Source organism: Embiotoca jacksoni, unplaced genomic scaffold (assembly GCF_022577435.1).
Source record: "Embiotoca jacksoni isolate LCO1_2020_lvr unplaced genomic scaffold, fEmbJac1.0.p SCAF_16, whole genome shotgun sequence".
Lineage (NCBI taxonomy): Eukaryota > Metazoa > Chordata > Actinopteri > Embiotocidae > Embiotoca > Embiotoca jacksoni.
Genome location: NW_027185296.1, coordinates 1,106,128 through 1,124,975, shown reverse-complemented (window position 1 = coordinate 1,124,975; position 18,848 = coordinate 1,106,128). Strand labels below are relative to the sequence as shown.

The following is an 18,848-nucleotide window of genomic DNA, read 5'->3' as shown; positions in this document are numbered from 1 at the left end:
AACGGAAAACGCGTGACACCGACATGACAACCGTCCAGTCCCCGATAAGTAAACAGTTTTAGACGGAGCTTTCTGGGAAGAGTGAAACCCTTGTTGACGTTACTCGTCAACATTGAGCACACACTCAACAACTTACCTCACTGAAGCCAACAAAATTGCAGAAGAAATGAAAAAAAAAAAAAAAATACGTCTTTCAGAATGTGTAAAAGCGATAATTGAACAAATCTATTGGTTAAATGTGTTGTGGATATCACGTGATGTGCCTTTATTATGATAACAGTTATTGACTCAACAATCACCCAGATATCACCGGCCTAATTGGACTTTATCTGGACTCATTTCTTTCATTTCACACAACATGGCAACCCCTGACTTATGAAAGTCAAACTCCGTGGCCAATCACAAAGCCCGAAACATCGGCCTGAAGGCGTGCCTTGCGCATTTACATCTGACTCTCTTTGGTCGATAGCACAAGGGCGGACGACACGGGGTGGGTACCGTGCGCATAAAGTACGATTACAGATTTAAACCACAAATTACAGGAGTTTACCGCAATTTTTCTTTCAGGGGAACAGCCTAATATCGCATAATATCTCGAAATCGACATCTATCAAGATTGTTTTACAGCGAATCGTGACATGAAAGACGGAACAAACGCGCAATGCAGCTGCGCAAAAACAAACATCCCCACAGCAACCCGGGGGACTTGGCGTTGACCAATCAGAGGAGGTTATTGATCGACGTGACAAGCTCCCGCCAATTCCGACTGAGGAGCGCGAGGCAGGCAGAGGGGCAAACCAGGGGAGCACGTCGGAGCTGCAGAAGGAGTGTGCGCCATGTTTTAGTGAAATAAATTAACTGTACATGTTATTTGAGTAGCAGCAGAATATCGGTTCGTTATCGGGGACGTTCAGAGGGGTTCACGTGAACTGGACCGGTGTTTCGACGTCGTTTGGCCGGAGGATATCGCAAAAACGATAGCAGCCCCCGGGTTAGCGGTTGGGATGTTGGCGGCTGACAACCCATCTGTGGACGGACATTTGGCAGCATCGACCCCCCGCAGAAAAGGTAACGTTTTGTGGAAGCGAGCTCTCGGGAGGTTTTTTTTTAACAACTTGCCGAAATGTCAGCTGCTACGCCTCATACGGAGTGTGGTTTCGTTTGTACCGTTTAAACAAGCGGAAAAATAATGACAAACTAACAAAAGATAAATCGGTCCCGGTGTCCCGAGGCTCAGCAGCGACTGTATTAACATTAATATTCGCGCTATAACAAGCAACACCGGTTAACTATAGCTAATGCCATTATTACAAGAGAAACCTTTATTATTTAATACAAAAATCCACCGTTGACTTGAGTCTTTATAGCCTGCTGTGTACAGCTAACTCGCTACAACTTGCTGTTTTCATTTGAACTAACATAAACTTCACAACACCAACGTTTAAAGTAGTTACGTTTGGCCTCAAGCTCTTAGTAGTTTATATTCACCAAACTCTGCGTTTTCCCTTAAAAGGACAGTAAACCCCCAGGGGACAAACCTCGCTGCATTTATCGTAAAGCTAGTTTTGTCGCGTTAGCAGGCAGGCTAGTCGTGTTAGCGTCTTTAAGATGCTTAACATTTAGCACCAAACCTGGAAGCTGACGTCACTGCTGAACCCTCAAAGCCGCTCGGTTATTTATTTTTTTTTTTTTTTTTTACAAACATTAAACACGTTTTGTGGATGCAATAACACGACAATGCAGCCGTTCTCCGGAGTTGTGTGCGGAGTCTTCGGTACTGCGGTCGGCCATACAGCCTCTCGGCTGACAGCCCCGATGAAAGAAAAGGTGCTCTCGCCCCGCAGACTCGACCGGGCCTGCAGCACCGGCTGACACACCGGTTGGCGGGAGAGCAAACCAACCAAACACAACTATTAAGTTCCCTCTTATACTGTGATGTTAGCACGACGAAGCTGCCAAGTATTGTGACATTGAATGCAGCACTTTCAAATACTCGCGTTGTTATTTTTGTTTGTTTGTAAAAGTTTCCGTTGTTTTCACATCAGTCCCACAGCTGTAAAAACCTGACATGTATTGGTTTTTTGTTTGTTTTTCTGGACAGTACTCCTGTCAGTCCATCATTGCAAATTAGAGTATGTTGACGTGAAGTTTTTGTATAAAGTATTGTTTTCTAAAGTGCTTGTGTTTATTTTCTTTTCAGGCATGGATTGTAAGTCAAGGAACGATGCCAACAAGAAACTTATCCAAGGTAAATACAACGTTTATTTTCTATTTTTCAAGAATATAAACAGGTTAATTAGTATCCTCAAGACATCAGATACCACTGATAATAATCTATCTTGAAGGGTTAATAATTTCAATACCATGCATTCTGTAATTTATTGCTTTATTGCTTCTTTTCCCTCAATTGTTCCCCACTTTTGCATAATTTTGATCAAATCACAATTCTGTTTGACAATATATTTACGTAGTAGTGCCGCTTCAAATGATCAGTATTTCTTTTCTGCCTGCAGCTCGTCTCCCGTTCAAGCGCCTGAACCCTGAGCCAAAAGAGAACCAGTCTCCTAAGCGCCCTTGTGCCCGTGCCAGCCTTAAACCTGGAGTCTCAGACAGGGAGAATGAGAATGAGTCCTCTCCACTCCCTGTGCGTAGTGGACCACCTTTAATTAATGGCCGTGGGCCGCTTGATGACTTCCTGAGCCACAGGCGCTCTGCGACCTCTAACAAGAACATGGTTATAGATCTGACTGAGGACCACACATCTTCTCCTGTAAAGCCCTGTGTTTCACCTGCACCCGCTTCTCCCTGCCTCCCGACAAAAGACCAGCATCACTGCAAAGACAAAAGTGCCTCTGCCGATGAACCCAGCAATGTTGATGGCACTCCTAAAAAACAGACTTTAGACTGCACAGAAAGCGACAGTGATGAAGAAGAGGACGTGGAAGAAAAAGATCAGACGGCATCTATCGCTCAGCTCGACACAACGCAGGATTCTGACAGCGAGTCAGAGGAGCAGAACGAGTCAGCAAACGTTTCCATTTTGGGAAACAGGTCCACGCAGTCACCGTCATCAGTCAGCTCCATGTCTGAAAGCTCACCAGAAAAGTCCAAGAATGATGAACCTACACCCACGACTACACCTACAGTATGTACAGCACCCATGGCCTCCTTTTTGGTTGATCCCACTCAGGACTGTGTAATATTTATCATGTAATTTTGATAGTAGTTATTATTCAGAAGAATTTGTTTGGTAAAGTATCTTCATACATCACAAAAAAGGGCTAAAGAGGTCCTGGTTAGCATTTGCTTTCTGTCATTAACAGAATGTATAGCTAATGTAATTTTTGGATATTTACTTGTGAAAATTCATAACAATTAAGTATTGAATAACTAATAGTTAATGAAATAGATTTTTTTTTCAGGCATGAGCTGAATTGACAGACAGAAATACCTCTTAATTTGGCCAAATACCTCTATTGATAGTGACCGTGTTAAAAGGATGTCTGTCAGTGCTTTCAGATAAACTGTAAATTTGGGAAATGCTCACCTACCTTGGTATTAATAATATTGTAATACATTGTCCAGCTTTAAATCACATCAATGAAATGTTGCGTAGGTTAGATGCGAAGTATTGATTATCAGATGTTTGTTTTTTTCCCCCTCATAGGAGCCAAAGACCACCCCTAAGATCCCAGCAGATCAGAAAAAGATCAATAGACGCGCATTAAAGGTGAGACTTTTAAAATATACGCTGCAGGGTTTCAACTTCTCTAGTTTTCAGTTTAAAAACATGACTTAAAATGACATCTTTGGTTATCTGTCAAATTTCTCACTCACTTTATCAGTTAAGAAAAAAGCTGACTGAACGTTTGCAATTGTAGAGTTTCCATGAACAAGAGGACAAGCTTCAGCAGCGACAGGAGAAGGAACGGCAGAAGGAAGAGGCCAAAGCTGCAAAAGAGAAAAAGAAAGAGGAGGCTCGCAAACTAAGGGAGAAACGAGAAAGGGAAAAACGGGAGAAAAAGGAAAAAGATGAGCGGGACAAACGAGAGAAAAAGGAGAAGGAGGAGAAGGAAAAGGCAGATAAGATAAAAGCGAAAGAGGAGCTACGGAAGTCCAAGCTAGAGTGAGTAATGCAATGGTCTCTGCTTTTTCCCCCAAAAAATCTTTTCAGTGCCATGAGTCAATGTTGGTTAAAGATGTGATGGCAGATTTTGGTGTGCTCATTTTCTATTTTTTGCTTAAAATTGGTCTCAGGGCTAAACTTGAAGAAAAACGGAAGAAAGAAGAGGAGAAGCGAATGAAAGAAGAGGAGAAACGGTTGAAAGAAGAGAAAGATGTAAGTTTACGTGGGAGTCCAAGATGGTTCAATAACTCTTGTTCTATATTTGAAATTAAGCATTTTGCTGAATAATCTATTGACTATTCTGATCTGTTTACAGCGTCTCAAAGCTGAGAAAGCAGAAATTACACGGTTTCTACAGAAATCTAAGATCCAACAGGCTCCAAAGGTTAGTAGAGCTCCAACGTTATACCAGAAAAATGTGAAATTTGTTTCATTTCTTTTTTTATTCAGGTGGATTTATCTTTAAATGTCTTTCGAACTATCGTGCTCACTGGAGCACCGTGTTGTTGCTTGACAGCCAGTGATTATGTTAAGTGCCGAATTTGCATGGGCTTGAAGTGTATACTGTTTCAACTGCAATACCTCCTCTGATCCTCTGCATCCCTCCTTTTACAATCAACTGAATCCAAAACCATCAATTATGGACCTGCTACTTGTTTTGTCCCTTTGTCTCTTCAGACACTTGCAGCTGCATGTGGGAAATTTGCTCCATTTGAGATTAAAGAAAACATGTCTCTGGCACCACTGTGCCGGGTTCAGTGTGAGGACTCTGTTCTGGAGGAGCTGGACCGGTGCTTGTTGAAGCCTGCTGATAACCTAAATGGACTGAAAGATTGGATTGGGCAAAAACCCCGACGCTCAGGACCCACCAAACCCAGACGGACAGATTCGCTCGGGTGAGACTGGAAATGGGGATTATCGTAATTTGTGTACACACCTCTCCCGCCATGGTTGCTCTCCGTCCAGGAAGCTGAATCTTTAGTGCTGAATTTAGGATTGTTTACAGTCATAGACAAAGATGAAATCTACTAACTAAAGCTGATATATGGGGATATTTCAGTGATAAGAAAATACCGGATGTATTATAGCCAATATCAGCAAGCTTGTAGTAAATATCAGATAGCACAGCTTTTTTTCTCTCCCAAATTTCAAATGTAATATCTGAAGAACCAAAAGATTATGTGTAAGATCGAGTGAGACTGAGACATCAATTATTCTTAACTATAATTGGAGATGTAATACACAATCCTGTTAATACAAATTGTAAACATTAAGGTTTTTGAAGTGTTGCAGTACATGGTCGATTTATGTAATACGTTGCTAGCGTGTTAAAACACGCTCCTTGAGCCTTGATTGACAGCCTCCGTATACTGAACAATAGGCAGACAGTTTGGTAACTCGCCAGAGGACTTTTATTTCAAACTGTCAGTACACACTTTTTTCTTCTCTTTTTTGTGTCACTGGTGGTTGGCAAAAAGCTGCCTTACCAATGGACTGGAGTAGGGATGAAAACATCCTCTCTGCCTATGTATTATATTCTCCTAATAATTTGTGTTTATTCTCAAAATCTAAAAATAGCCCTGTACCTTACATCGACTGAACTCCTCTCTAAAACCAAGTGTCATGTGATTCCAGCGCAAAAGAATCACATACAAGGATGTGTCTCTCTTGCTGTTTTCTATGACAGTATAGAAATACATGCGCCACAATTGCCTGTAGTCTGCCACGTCCACATTTAGCCATTGCGTGCCTTTTATTGTTCCTAATGTAGCCTACTGTTCATCCTGGTGTGACCAAACCTCATCATTGATATAATGTTCTTCTCCTTTCTTTTTGTATTGAAAGGATTTTTTTTCCTGTTCACAATGTATGACATAAGTCTCACACAATAACAGTACAAGAATAGATGCACCGCCTGAGACATGTTGTCTAATATATAGCACATATTTTATATATTTCAGTAGTAATCTTGCATAATTCAAAATTAAAAAAATATACAGTAATGTTATATCTTGCTATATACAGGATGTTGTACCACTGCCTCAATTTCAGAAGTTTTATAACTATATATAGATATATTTTACAGCTACATGTCGAGTTCAGTGTTACGAGGTCACTCTGTGGGAATTTGTTAAAAGCTCACATTACTCAAAAACATTTGTTGCTGTGTGATTTCTCTTAGATTTACCACTGTGCTCATGGTTTATACCAATCTCAGCCACATGAATTTGCTCCGTGGCACCTTGAAGCTATATATTCATGTGGATGGAAAAGAAATGACGCAACTATCCTGCCTTCAAAAGTGCAGTGTTTAAAGCCAGGATTAAAACATGTTAAACAGTGGTTTAAATGCTGTACGTCACACGGATGCTCGTGTATAGATTGTAAAATGTATTTTAGCTTCATGGTTAATTCTTTCTCCCTACTTGCCCCGGTGTCTTTAGCGAGTGTGCAACAGTGGAGGGGCCTGAACCAGATGCTGTACCAGACCGTAAACGTCACGGACCCATGAAGCTGCTGCTGTTCCACGAGAACTACCGTCCGGCGTACTGGGGCACCTGGAGTAAGAAGAGTTCACACATCTCGCCTCGCTGCCCCCTCAGACAAGACAAGGTAAAAAAAAAAACAACTCTTCGGCAAAGGCATCAGCTCGCTCAGTTCATGGATCACCTCGGTGGTGAAACATCCCAACATTACGAAGCATTTTTTTTTTTATAGCGCATGTGTGGAAATGTAACGCAGACATCTGTGTAAACAGAGAACCCAGTTTTCATAGCTATACTTTGCATTTACTGAAGCTTTGATTCAGTATTTTCACTTCATCCAAGACAATTATAGTCGAGTATCTGTAATGCTCACAGCTGTGTTCTGCCACCACAGGACTTGCTCGACTATGAGGTGGACAGTGATGAAGAATGGGAGGAAGAGGAACCAGGAGAGTCCCTGTCTCATAGTGAAGGGGTGAGTTTTTATTGGATGGTAAAAAAATCAGGAGGATCTTTATTTAGTATCTACATTGATACACAGTATTACACTTTTATGCACCCACAGATATACAGTATCTGTCGGTTGTTGCCAACGACACAAAGCAGCCACTGTTTTCTCCTCTTGTAAAACCTTGAATCTGGCAGAGCGGTTGCAAAGTGACCACTTTATAGAATTCACAATTTATTTATTTTTTTTTTACATAAAATCCATCTCGGAAGACAACCAATATGGGTATTTAAGAATAAGTCAGTATTTGGCTCATCCATGCCTTAATAAGGTTGTTTATCGTCTGTGGCCATATTTGATAATCTAAACAGAAATAAAAGGAAATACGCTGTCGGAGTGCAAACCCTTTTTAAAAAAAAAAAAAATGTCCCCCCTGACTGTCTTCAGCTGTTCACATCCCTTTCCCTACAAGGCACATGGATTTGAGAGATTGTGAGAATCCATCTCGTCAGGCTTCAAGTTATATGTTTGTTGGAACCAGCAGTGGTTTGAACCAATCAGCGTCCTATAAAGACACACTGGCAGCGAAAAGCAACTTTTTGTTTGAAAACAACAATGATCCGATTTTTGATAGTCACTATCAAATCACTAGGTGATTTTTGATCACCTGTCAGGTAGTTTTTGAAAATGCCTGTCCTTTTCCAAATATTTTCCAAGGACAACTTCTCAGATGGTTCTACCTACCAAACCATCTGGCACGCCAGGTTAGCGCACCCCAGCTTCCCTCTTTTTTTTTTTTTTTTTCTTGAGTTGAGTGTCTTGTTTTCGGTTTGTACTTTTGGTTAATTTTTTTCATTTCAGCTTCACGTCAGTAAATGTAGCATGAACAAAGCAGACGATAATAATGAAACTTTTTTTTTTTAAAAGCTTTGAACTGTTGATCACTTTCAGGAAGATGAAGAAGAAGGAGGCGAAGATGACGACGATGATGACGGCTTCTTTGTTCCTCACGGCTACCTTTCAGATGATGAAGGGGCACTGGAAGAGGAGGTATGAAGCGTATTATTGTTTACAGCACATTTTAAGTTTTTTTTTTTCTTTTTTCTTTGTTTCGAAATACTTTGGCAAAGTTTCCGTTTACTGTTTGCACCACTGCTGAGACACATCCAACTTTCCAGGAGGGTGGAGACCTGGAGAAGCAAAAACTGCGTCAGAAACTGAAAGCCAGGGAGTGGGATGAGCTGATGTCCACCAAGAAGAAGATGAAAGTGCTGGAGCCTGTGGTGAGGGGCTGCGTTTGGGAGGGAGAAGGACTGAGTTTGGAGCTTTTCCAGCCTTATGCTGTGTGTCGGGTCGAGCCTTTACCCAAGGCAGACACCAGCCCCAGCGCAGCAGAGCTGTCGCAGAAGGGACAGAGAGAAGCACAATGTAAGTTTATTTCATATGGTTGGCTTACACACACACACACACACACACACACACACACACACACACACACACACACACACGCACACGGGTCAATGTTGCAGACCAGCCTTTCTGTAGTTAGGATTTATTAGAGACCCAACAGCAGCGGAGACGTTCCTCTTTAAGACGCATTAAGGTGATATTGGACTGTGCTGATAGTCGCGTGTACTTTTTTGTTGTCTTCCTCTCGTTGCAATCATCAACCTTACAATACTGAATGCAGTCCCCCCCCCCCAACACTTTCCAGTGTACATTGTGAGCACATGACAAGGATTGAAAACAGTTGTGTTGATATGCATACAAGATATCTTGAATGGTGTTTACATGCTTTTGTGATTTAAATTTTGCTCTAAATGACGTGCACCGTTCACATTATGGATATTGTATTGTATGTATTGTTGTGAGATGTTGCTTTGACCACCCTGTTTAGGTGGTGGTAAGGTGGTGCTGCTCCAACCTATTCAACACCATTGGCCTGTTTTCATAATGGAACATTTTTCCCAAGTTTTAAATATCATTACTTAGGCACAATTAATCAAACATAAACAGAATATAGAAAAACATGATTAAATTGGTGTTTTTTTCCTGTAAGTGAGCTGAGTTTACTTGTTAGAAACATACATCTGTATAAATCATAAAATCTTTCTATAGAGAAATTAAAATATCTGAATATGTATCTGTGGAAGTTCTTTACAGTTTGTAATAAATTACTTGAAATGTTTACTCCTGAGCATAATCATAAAGACTCTTAATCTTCTTTTCTCTGACAGTACTTGGTCAGCTGCTGTCTCTGCTGCATGGAAATCTCAACAGCAGCAAAATGATCATCACGGAGTTTCAGGAGTTTTGTCGTCAGCAGACCTCCTCCTCATCGTCACTGCCTGATCTGTCCAGCCCTCAGAGCCCAGCAGAAAACATTCCCACCAGGTGAGCAGCTTATGTATAAATACGTATTATAAAAATGGATATGAGGAAGTCATTCCTAAAAACTTAAACTCATTATTGGTATTTCTTTGAGGTAAAATTACGCTTTTATTTGTTTTTGTTTAGTTTTATTTATTTCCCTCCCCCCCCCCTCCCTCCTTTGACCAGAATACAGCTGAAGCGCCTCATCAAGAACAATGCTGTGTACGAGAAGCGCGCGACCTACAGACGCTGCTGCTGGTACGTGCACACAGAGGTGTTGTGCCGCTTTGAGCGGGAGGCTCTCCCGGTCCCCTGCCAGTGGACCTACCTCACCACCGGAGCTCGAGAAGAGACCCGTGAAGAACCTCAGGCGGCCACAGGCTCTCAGGGAAACTCTCCCACGAGACCCCAGACCTCCTCCACCACGCCTTCATCCTCCAACAAAAGGAAGAGCACAGGCAGCATGTCAATCACCAAGTTCATGAAGAAATGTGCGGATCCCGAGCAGGTAAAGACGGGTTGTTCGGTTTTCAGTCAGATTTCACGGTTACCTTTGTAGTCACCCTTAAAAAGTTTCATTTGACAAAAACATGCTTTTCAGAAACTGACTGAGGCTTTTTACTTTCTTTGCCAGGCGGAAGCAATGGAGGCTGACGGATTTCAAGCTGACACTGAAGAGGATGAAGAGGAAGACTGCGTCGTCATCTCGCAGAGTGGTGAGTTACCCAGTAGGCCTACTTTTAAAGTTTACTCCCGGATTCAGAAATGTGTTAGATCATCATGATACTTGCGTAGGAATATAATACTGATCCATGGATGCAAAAACTATTGCAAATATTAAGCCAAGATGTTTAACTAAGCGGTTCCCCTCCCAGGAGCCTTTATTTATGTCTGGATACAGCCGCAGGGTTCAGGCAGGCTCGAGGTAAACCTCAGAGCTCGACAGACGCACAGTGCATCAATATTCACATCCCAGTCCCTTGATTGAATTGCTCTAAAAAAAATAGTCATCACAGTGACGTGCAGCGCATTTTAAATGTAACGGCACGCCATGAACTTTACAAGAACCTTGCAAGGCTAGATTAATGTGTGTAAATGAATATATCAGAAAAAAAGAGCATAACTTGAGCTTTGTAATGATTATAATCACATATGTGGATACCAAAGTAATCATGATATGCAGATAGATCAAACATCTACAAAATACTACCTGTACTAACTTCTTCACCAATTTTCAAACTACTGCGTCACAAAGTCCTGATCGCTTCAAAATGTACAACACATCAAAATAAACAGCAGAACTTCCCCTTTCTGAAGATACTGGTTGGTTCTCTGTGTGACAAAGCGTTGTTTAGTTGTTCCCTTTGAGAAATCACAGCATATTTCTTCCTAGCTTCCAACATTGGGACTTTCCTTCGCACTTTGAATGAAAAGGGGGGGGGGGGTGCATTTGCGGGGCATCCCGATAGCCGAGTTATTAGCATGCATGTCACATGGGCACATTCGCCCCAAGCTGTCAATCTCAGCTTTCAGCGGTGGCTGGCCGAGCTTTGCTTCGTGTCATTCCCCTGCGCTCTTCCCCGTCAAAATGCCCCCAAAAGATAATCTAAATAAATCATGTATTTGCTTTTTATAGCAATGATACACAAATTGTGTCAAAAGAAGTGCAAGAATTTCGTGAAAAAAATAAATAATGACATTTAAGTGCATAGAGTATCTCACCATCACAGTTCTTGTATTTCCACATTTTAGACAATCTCCCCAACACCATTATCAAAAGTGACACCGTTGTATGGTGAGATGCACGTAAAAACATAAATGAAGATGAAGAAGAGTTTCCCGTGTGATTACGACACCTGCAAACTTTCCAGTTTTGAAATGGATGCATACGTTTTCTCCTAAACGAAACCTTACATCTGACTTTTTAGACCGTGCCACGAAGAACTCTTCCAGCAAGGGAGACCGTCTAATGGAAGCCGCCCCCTCCAAAACGGACACTCTTTCTGCGGCCGGCTCGGCTCCTTCACTTGACACTGTCTAAAGGATGGGACGGTCCCTAACCAGGCAACCCCGGTTCCCTCATTAATTCCTCCTTCCTGGTTCTGAACTCTACTGGGTCTAAGAGAGAATTAAGTCTTCAATCAAGATGAAGCACCGCGCTCCGTCAGCAGCATTGTGTGGTAAAAGTTGTGCATATAATCAGAGTGACTAACTTGATTATTGAGGGCAGATTTGTCCATGTTCATTAACTATGTCTGATTTTTGCATTGAGGTGTCAGTCAGGCTTGTTTATCACAGGCCTTTTTGAAGTGGACCTCTCTGGTACCGCTTTAGCTACTGCAGAGTGGGTTGAACAGAATGGAAATTACCAATTTTCACAAGAAGAACCAGCAGAGACATCACGAGCACCATTATTTATGGGTTTTCAAACATTGAATCCATAAAGTTATTGGATAGCTCGTGGTCTAAATGTATATAGTTTGGCAGAAATTGGGTGGGAAATGAGAGGCTAAAAGTCCACTTGTACATTTCCCTGTGATTTCAGTGGGTGCATTTATTCTGCAATTTCTAATTCTGACAACTCGCTGGAGTAGTTGCTAGATCTGTACTTGTACAGTTAGGTTCAGTGTTACAATGTTTTATAAATATGTATTTTCTCAATTTTTCAAGAATACTTGAACAGGATAAATTCATTAAACAAGAATAAAAATAATGCACTTTTATATTTTGGTCATTCCCTCACCATTCACTGCTATTGACTGATGTTTGTCATCAGGAAGTGTGCTGTTGGTAATGACATCGATAGTCAAAAGGGTGCAGTTTATGGTGCTGTTGAATTGTATCGCATTATATGGAAAAGGTGTTATTTGAGCCGGCCTCTCGATAGAAACTTCCCATAAAAAGGACTTCATAATAGAAACAGCCGTCAGCAAAACACTGCAGTTCAACAGCACCACGATATTTATCCTCCAAAATGACCCGACGGCTGAATGAACACCTTTCTTAAACAGTTGGAACAATAATGCAACACGAAAACCTCCACGGAGAACGGCTTGTAGTCCCTGGGCGAACAAACGATAAAACAGAGCAAAGCCTATCATCTCCATTTAAGAATATCTGACGATACATCAACATCGGAATTTCTTTACTCCCCAAAATAGACATTGACCCCAAAAATGCCGTCTCGATCCTTCACACGTCCAACTCTAGAACACAAAACATTTCGCAGCAGCTCCCGAATAAATCCTCACAGGCACAGACTGAAGTTCACCGGACTGGCCTCATTATTCTGTTTATTAAAATAAGAGTTAAGATGCAGTGCAAGCGTTCTTTAATACAGGCAGGTTGAAAAGCAACAGAGCATTTGGACTGATCACAACTGCTCACTAATTACGTGTTTAAGGTTACAGTGCCGACAACAGATTTACAACCCTTCATGGATTAACTGGAGGACAGAGTGCAGGAAAGTGCAGCAATGTTGCTTGTGGCTGATTTGGCTGGGATTGTGCATCAAGCAGATGCTTGACATCAGCTCGTTTGTAATTTGTTATGTTCTTGAAGTGCAACAAATATTTAAACAAGATAAAAGGTGTTGACAATAATTAGCATCATTCCCCGAAAGTAAAACACACTGTCCCGTATCTCGGGTTTGTGCACAACTCACTTGGGATGTTTTAGAGAATGACGAGAGGTAGGTTGTTGTCATCTTAACCAACCACTATGCAGGAGAAACTATAATTAGCTTGTACAGATTTACGTGGTTTCGATTCACGTGCGACAAAACCACCACTAAATTGAATGCAGCAACCTTCAGTAAAATGTTTGAGGGAGATGACGGTTAGAAAACGTCCGTCCGTTTCGCAAGTCTGAGCCGACATTGGATTCAGTTCGGCAGGCGTGCGAGCATTTTTATGCAACTCTCACCGTGTTTGTTATGTAGAACCTTTTTATCGCAAAAACAAAAGTGTTTGATACAAACAGATGACTCAGGATTAGTAAAAAAAAAAAAAAAAAACATCAATACAACAAGAGTCCATGCTGCCAGTTTTAAGAACAGAAATGTAATCTGCATGCCAGAGTGAGTTGGTGACATGAAGCTTCTGCAGTAACCTCCTAATCATTTATCACTTGGTGTGGACAATGAAATGGTTTGCGTTTTCTCTACTTTATATTCAGGGCACTCTTAACATCTTAAGTTTTAAATAACCCTTTAAAGTGCTTGAAACTGGCAAAATACAAGAAAATATTTTGGTAACAGAATCGGCATCATCTTGTGAGCGCTCGGCCAACGCTCTGAAAACTAAATTTGGACCTTGTTTGTAATTCAAGTTTTCCGTGTTTGTCTAAGCCCTTAATATAAAGTCAAATTATTGTCCATTAAAAAAAAAAAAACACATATTTGATTTATGATTTGGGCTTGTGCTCATATTTAAGCAACCGCAGAAGCAAGTCTGTTGTGCAACGCCAAGGAGTGAAAGTCCACTGCAGAGCAGAGGACGAACGGCAACAGGAGCTTATGCATGTTTACAGTCACGGAAGCAAACACACCAAATCGTAACGAGCAAACACACCACATCGTAGCAGACCATCAGTTAACAGACTGAACACCGAGTTAACCTTGAACCCTGCCAAGCAAAACGGAGGCTCAGTGCGCTTAAAATTACAGGATCTACTGTAGGTGCTCAACAATAATACCTGCCTTTTAATACTCGTTTTTTTCTTCTTCTTCTATACTTCAAAAACGGAGAAAGTGGGGACAGTTTAAACGAGGTCTCGACATGCCATGTAAAGTATACCTGACTGGATAGCGCACAGGACTGCTGTCACAGAGTATACGCAGCATGTACATTCAGGATGCAACAAAAACACAAACTGACACGAATCCCTTGCTTCGTCCTCCCGTCTGTTCGTAGTGCTTCCTCCTGCGCGAGGTGCTGCTGCTGCTGCGGTGGCGGCGGCAGGCCGCAGGGCGCCACATGGAGACCCGAGGGACGGGCTCGGCTAAACAAACGCTTTAAGGGTGAAGTTGCCCCCCCCCCCCCCTCCCGCCCGGTCTATTACTGCTACTGCCTTCGAGTTAGAATTTGTAAAAATAAATGTATCACTTTTCAGGGGGCAATTTCACTCTCCCCTCCTCCTCCTCCCCCAGTAGTGCGAGGTTAAGTGGGAGGTAGCGGGGAGAGTTCGGGGTTAGAGGACGTCTGCTCAGCTGAGGGTCCGAATGGTTTCCAGGAGCTCCGGTTTGAGAAGGGCGGGGCTCTTTCCGCCGGCGGCTGCAATATCAGCCTGCACAGCTGCATCCCAGGCAAACGTGAGCAGGGCTGCGGGCACCTGAGAGAAAGTGTAGACGGCAAAATAATATCAATACATGTCGAGCACGAGTTCGCAGAGCAAGAGGGGAAGTCAATACATTATGCAGCATGTTGTAGAATGGAGAAAACAAGCAAATATTTGGACTTCTTGTCCTGTAAAATCCCTTTGAGGCCTCAATTTCATTTGTCCTAATACAAATTTAAAATAGTATTTCTTTTAAAAAAAATGCCTCAAATATTCACTTTGGAGTTTAGACTACTTCAATCAGTGCAGTGAAGAATATCACCAGCCTGAACTGGAAATGATTTATTTTAGAGGTGTAAAACAATATCAAAGTACACCTGAGCATCGCAATGTTTTGTGATACTTTATAGATTCTGTAGATAGCAGTGTTGTAATCCATCTTCAGCCATTTGACTCTTCCACTCCAATGTGACAACGTAAACTGAGACGGGAAGTAGTGTATGTTTACATGATGAGTTTTTTTTTTTTAAATGAGATGTTTCATGAGAGGACTCTGGTTTGAACTCACTAAGTTACACTCTGCGAGAGCAACTTCTTCAGATTCGTGTAGTTTTTGACCTCCAGGAGCGATGAGTTCAAAGGGCTGCCAGCCGTCCACCAGGGACTCCCGTACAAACCCAAACAGCACGGGCAGCCGGTCCCAAGCGTAAAAGGTCCCTGTGAGGGTGGGGGTGGGGGGGGTCACGACCATTTCTTGTAAACAAAGCTTAGCTTGATAGGTTTTTTTTTCACAGTGAAAACACTGACGAGATGGCTTTTTGTTCAATACATTTTGAATGACCTTTGCTGGATCTTTTGAAATAGTAAAAGAACAGTGAGCTTTACCTTGCAGCAGGTTTCCGTCAGGCAGTCGGACCCTGAGCAGGGTGTAGTTGTATTTCCGTCTCTCCCTCTGCTCCTCCCTCTCCCTCATTGCTTTAGTGCGCATCATGGCGTTTTTCTCCACCAAATCACTCCTGAGAAACACACAAAGAACTCGACTCCTTCAGTGCAGGCTCTCCAAAAGGTTTGCATTCACTAATGGAACAAATAGACACCGGTGATGGAAGGCGTGCGTGACCTGGACGCGAGTCAAATTTGCTGCCAAGTTGCAAAAGCAAAGCAAGATTCAGGCAAGCCTGATGGATCGGGGGTGCATAATCGCACTTTGACAAAGGTGTTAAATTGGAAAGTGCAGATGGCATTAAGAGGGAGATATTATCTTAACTCACTACCATAATCGGGGAAATATTGTGGCTAATTTCTCTGCTCTTTGTGACTACACGGGCTTAATTTGATCAATTTACAAATGCAGCTCCTCTGACTTTGACTGTACCCTCAAAATGAAGTCTGTACCTCTGCAGTTGCTCCTTCTTGAGCTCCTCCGCCGACAGATTGTAGAACTCTGGCGGCAGCTCGAAGCGCTGAGCATTCGTAGAGGATCTGAACGCTTGAGGCTGCCTGTTCAGCTGAGCTCTGACCGGCTCTCCTCTCTGAAGACGATCCCTCCTCTCCATCATCAGCTCCAGGGCATCGGGACTTTGCTCTGGTAACACCAGGAACTCCTCTTCCTCCTCTGGTCTCCATGAAAAGTACGTACAAGTCAAAAGATGTAAAGACTGAATGTCTGTGATGCATAACGGGAAGATCTTTGGCCAGTGCACATCGAGAATAATTTACCTTGCCCCTCTACAGGAAGCATAACACTTATGAAGCCCAGAGCCTGCAGGAACTCCCTGCAGCCCTCCACAGAACGAAGTTTCTCCTGAAAGAAAACAACAAATGATATAAAAGACGCCTTAAATTCTCATAAACGAGTTTTCCTGAGCCCCCCCCCAAAAAAAGACATATGTTGGACATGAGTACCAAGACTCTTCAAACGCACCTGGAAGACCTTGTTGCTGAGTTTAATCTTCCTGTATTTCTCCTCTGTGGGGTTCTTGCATATATTTTCAACATACCTGTCGACAAAACAATGACGAAACAAAACTGTTACAACATAAGAGTTAATCAAGATGTTCAACTGTAGAAAACAAGTCTTTAGTGAAAGAAACTTGTCATTAGCATCATCATTAATCGGTGTCTTACTTGCTTATAATGTCCACAGCAGCCTTCACTTTCTCTTTGTCTTTGTTAAATGTGTGCATCATCATAACAGAGGCCTCCACTGCGTCCTCCTCAAACCGCTGACAGTCAAAACAGAGTCCATGTTTTATAACAGTACTAAACACAGCAGCATTTATTTTTTATCACTCAAATCACATTATTATGTTGCCAAGAACTGCACACGTACGAATTTGAACAAGTAAATGTGTGCTTAGACGTACCATTAAAATGGCCTCTTTAAGGTGAACTTCCCTGTCACTCTTCGTTAACGTGGCTCCAGTTAGCGGACAGGTGAAATACACACCTGACACAGACAGACGGGTGGGATCTTTCACCGGCACTTTGGGTGCCTGCACAGAAATTGTCATTCACCAACATCATTACTTAATACTCACCACTGGGAACCAAACGTTATGTTAAAATGCCCCTAAAGAAGCCTTATTATTATTATTATTGGACCGATACACACCTCTGCTGCAGTTGCCTTTTCTTTTTCAGCCACTGCCTCCGCCTCCAGTTCTTTCTTAACTACAAACAAGAGCAGAAAATCATCCGATTATATAAAACTGCTGATTAAAAGCACATGTCAACGAATCACAAACAACAGCAGACAAAAATTCCTTAATCAAACTCTTAAGTAGTTTAAAATAAAAACAATCTGGACAAAGGCTATGCATCCCAAAAACCTCCAACGACAGCTGCATCTAATCGCCAAGGAAAGCAACATTACTGAAACCATTAACTACAAACCTAACCGTGACGTGAAGATAGTGCTGGGCGATATGTTGATATTTGATTGTCTCCTGATATGAGACGATATATTGTCTTAGATTTTGGATTACGTAATATTGTGATGTGGCATCATTGTCTTTTCCCCTTCTTTGCCTCATTACCATAAAGTGATGTCATTTTTCTGAACTTACCAGACTGTTCAAGCTGTTCTATTATGTGCCTTTACTTACTTAGTCATTATATCCACATTACCCATGATTATTTATCAGAAATCTCATTATGTAAATATTTTGTACCAATAGTCGTCCCTACAACAGTGATACTGAGGTACTGGCTCAAAAATATTGTGATATTTGATTTTGTCCATATCGCCCGGTCCTATGTGAAGAGTGGTGGGACTCCTCGTCGGTCTGACTTGGAGACAGCTCCCCCCGAGTGAACTCCTGCACCGACAGCGCTGCGCGCGTCTCCTCACCCTGGATCCGGATGGCGCTCTGGCCGGTGTGCACATGCGGCCGCTGCTGCTGATCAATCCGGGCCAGAGCCGCGGCTCCGGCCCTCTGGGCCCCTTCACTGACAGCATGTCGGCTCTGCTTTGCACCGGAGCTGCTCTGCACCACCTCGGGCTTCGCACTGTGGTGTTGAGAGGAGAAAGACGTGAGGTGAGGAAACAACGTCGCGGCTTGACGGCGGCCCTCGGAACCTCCTCACGTGGGGTGTGGGCACGAGTCCGCTCAGTGAGGTGGGTTTTTAAGAGACACGTGACGTCACTGTATTTAGGTAATTAGCTGAAGAAGCGTGTTCAGGGATTAACTGCAGGCCAAGTCTCACTGACGTTAGATGGGCGACTCCCCACCGTGCCGAGTATTATGCAACTTAATCCAGAAGCTAACAAGCTGCTACAGTTTTCCGGTTATACGCAAACATATGGATAAAATAAAAAAAAATCGGCATTGTTCTGGTTAGCTTCAAAACATACTAAAAGTAAAATCTTAGCTATTTGCTGACTACTTTTTGAAAACGTTGCACAGCTAGCTCGGCGGCTAGCTCGTTAGCATCGCAGCAGCTGAAATAAGTTTTCTATTTGCCTCGTCTCGTCTGTTAGTTTCTTCCCCGGGCCCGCGGTTTTGAATTTCATGTCCTTCTTGATGTCGCCAAAAAACTTCTTCATTTTTTTAATTTTTTTTTTTAGCTATCCGTAAAAACCTGGCCGCTGAGAGAAGAGATGAAGACCGAAGTTCAGCCAGGAGGAGGACCAAAA

General features: G+C 42.5%; 2 protein-coding genes across 3 annotated transcripts; one reads left to right on the top strand and one right to left on the bottom strand.

Moving 5' to 3' along the window:
• The first annotated feature begins 467 nt into the window (after positions 1-467).
• On the top strand, positions 468-12,156 carry chaf1a (chromatin assembly factor 1, subunit A (p150)). Its single transcript, XM_069150091.1, has 17 exons — positions 468-490; positions 568-1,068; positions 2,201-2,248; positions 2,514-3,145; positions 3,668-3,730; positions 3,882-4,126; positions 4,258-4,339; positions 4,443-4,511; positions 4,805-5,022; positions 6,571-6,739; positions 7,007-7,087; positions 8,012-8,110; positions 8,239-8,488; positions 9,298-9,454; positions 9,620-9,941; positions 10,068-10,149; positions 11,362-12,156. Exons 2-17 carry the CDS (start codon positions 1,005-1,007, stop codon positions 11,472-11,474), a joined length of 2,694 nt encoding a protein of 897 aa, XP_069006192.1. The 5' UTR covers positions 468-490; positions 568-1,004; the 3' UTR covers positions 11,475-12,156.
• A 538-nt stretch (positions 12,157-12,694) lies between these two features.
• Positions 12,695-18,848, bottom strand: ubxn6 (UBX domain protein 6). 2 transcript variants are annotated; one of them, XM_069150093.1, is made up of 11 exons: positions 18,676-18,848; positions 18,063-18,220; positions 17,325-17,383; positions 17,077-17,205; positions 16,838-16,935; positions 16,635-16,710; positions 16,430-16,514; positions 16,106-16,325; positions 15,596-15,726; positions 15,279-15,427; positions 12,695-14,764 (listed from the first exon to the last, which is right to left on the bottom strand). In XM_069150093.1, the coding sequence occupies exons 1-11, from the start codon at positions 18,756-18,758 to the stop codon at positions 14,639-14,641; spliced, it is 1,314 nt and encodes a 437-aa protein (XP_069006194.1). In that variant the 5' UTR covers positions 18,759-18,848; the 3' UTR covers positions 12,695-14,638. The 2 variants fall into 2 exon arrangements, with proteins under 2 accessions (XP_069006194.1, XP_069006195.1); XM_069150094.1 differs by lacking the exon at positions 15,279-15,427.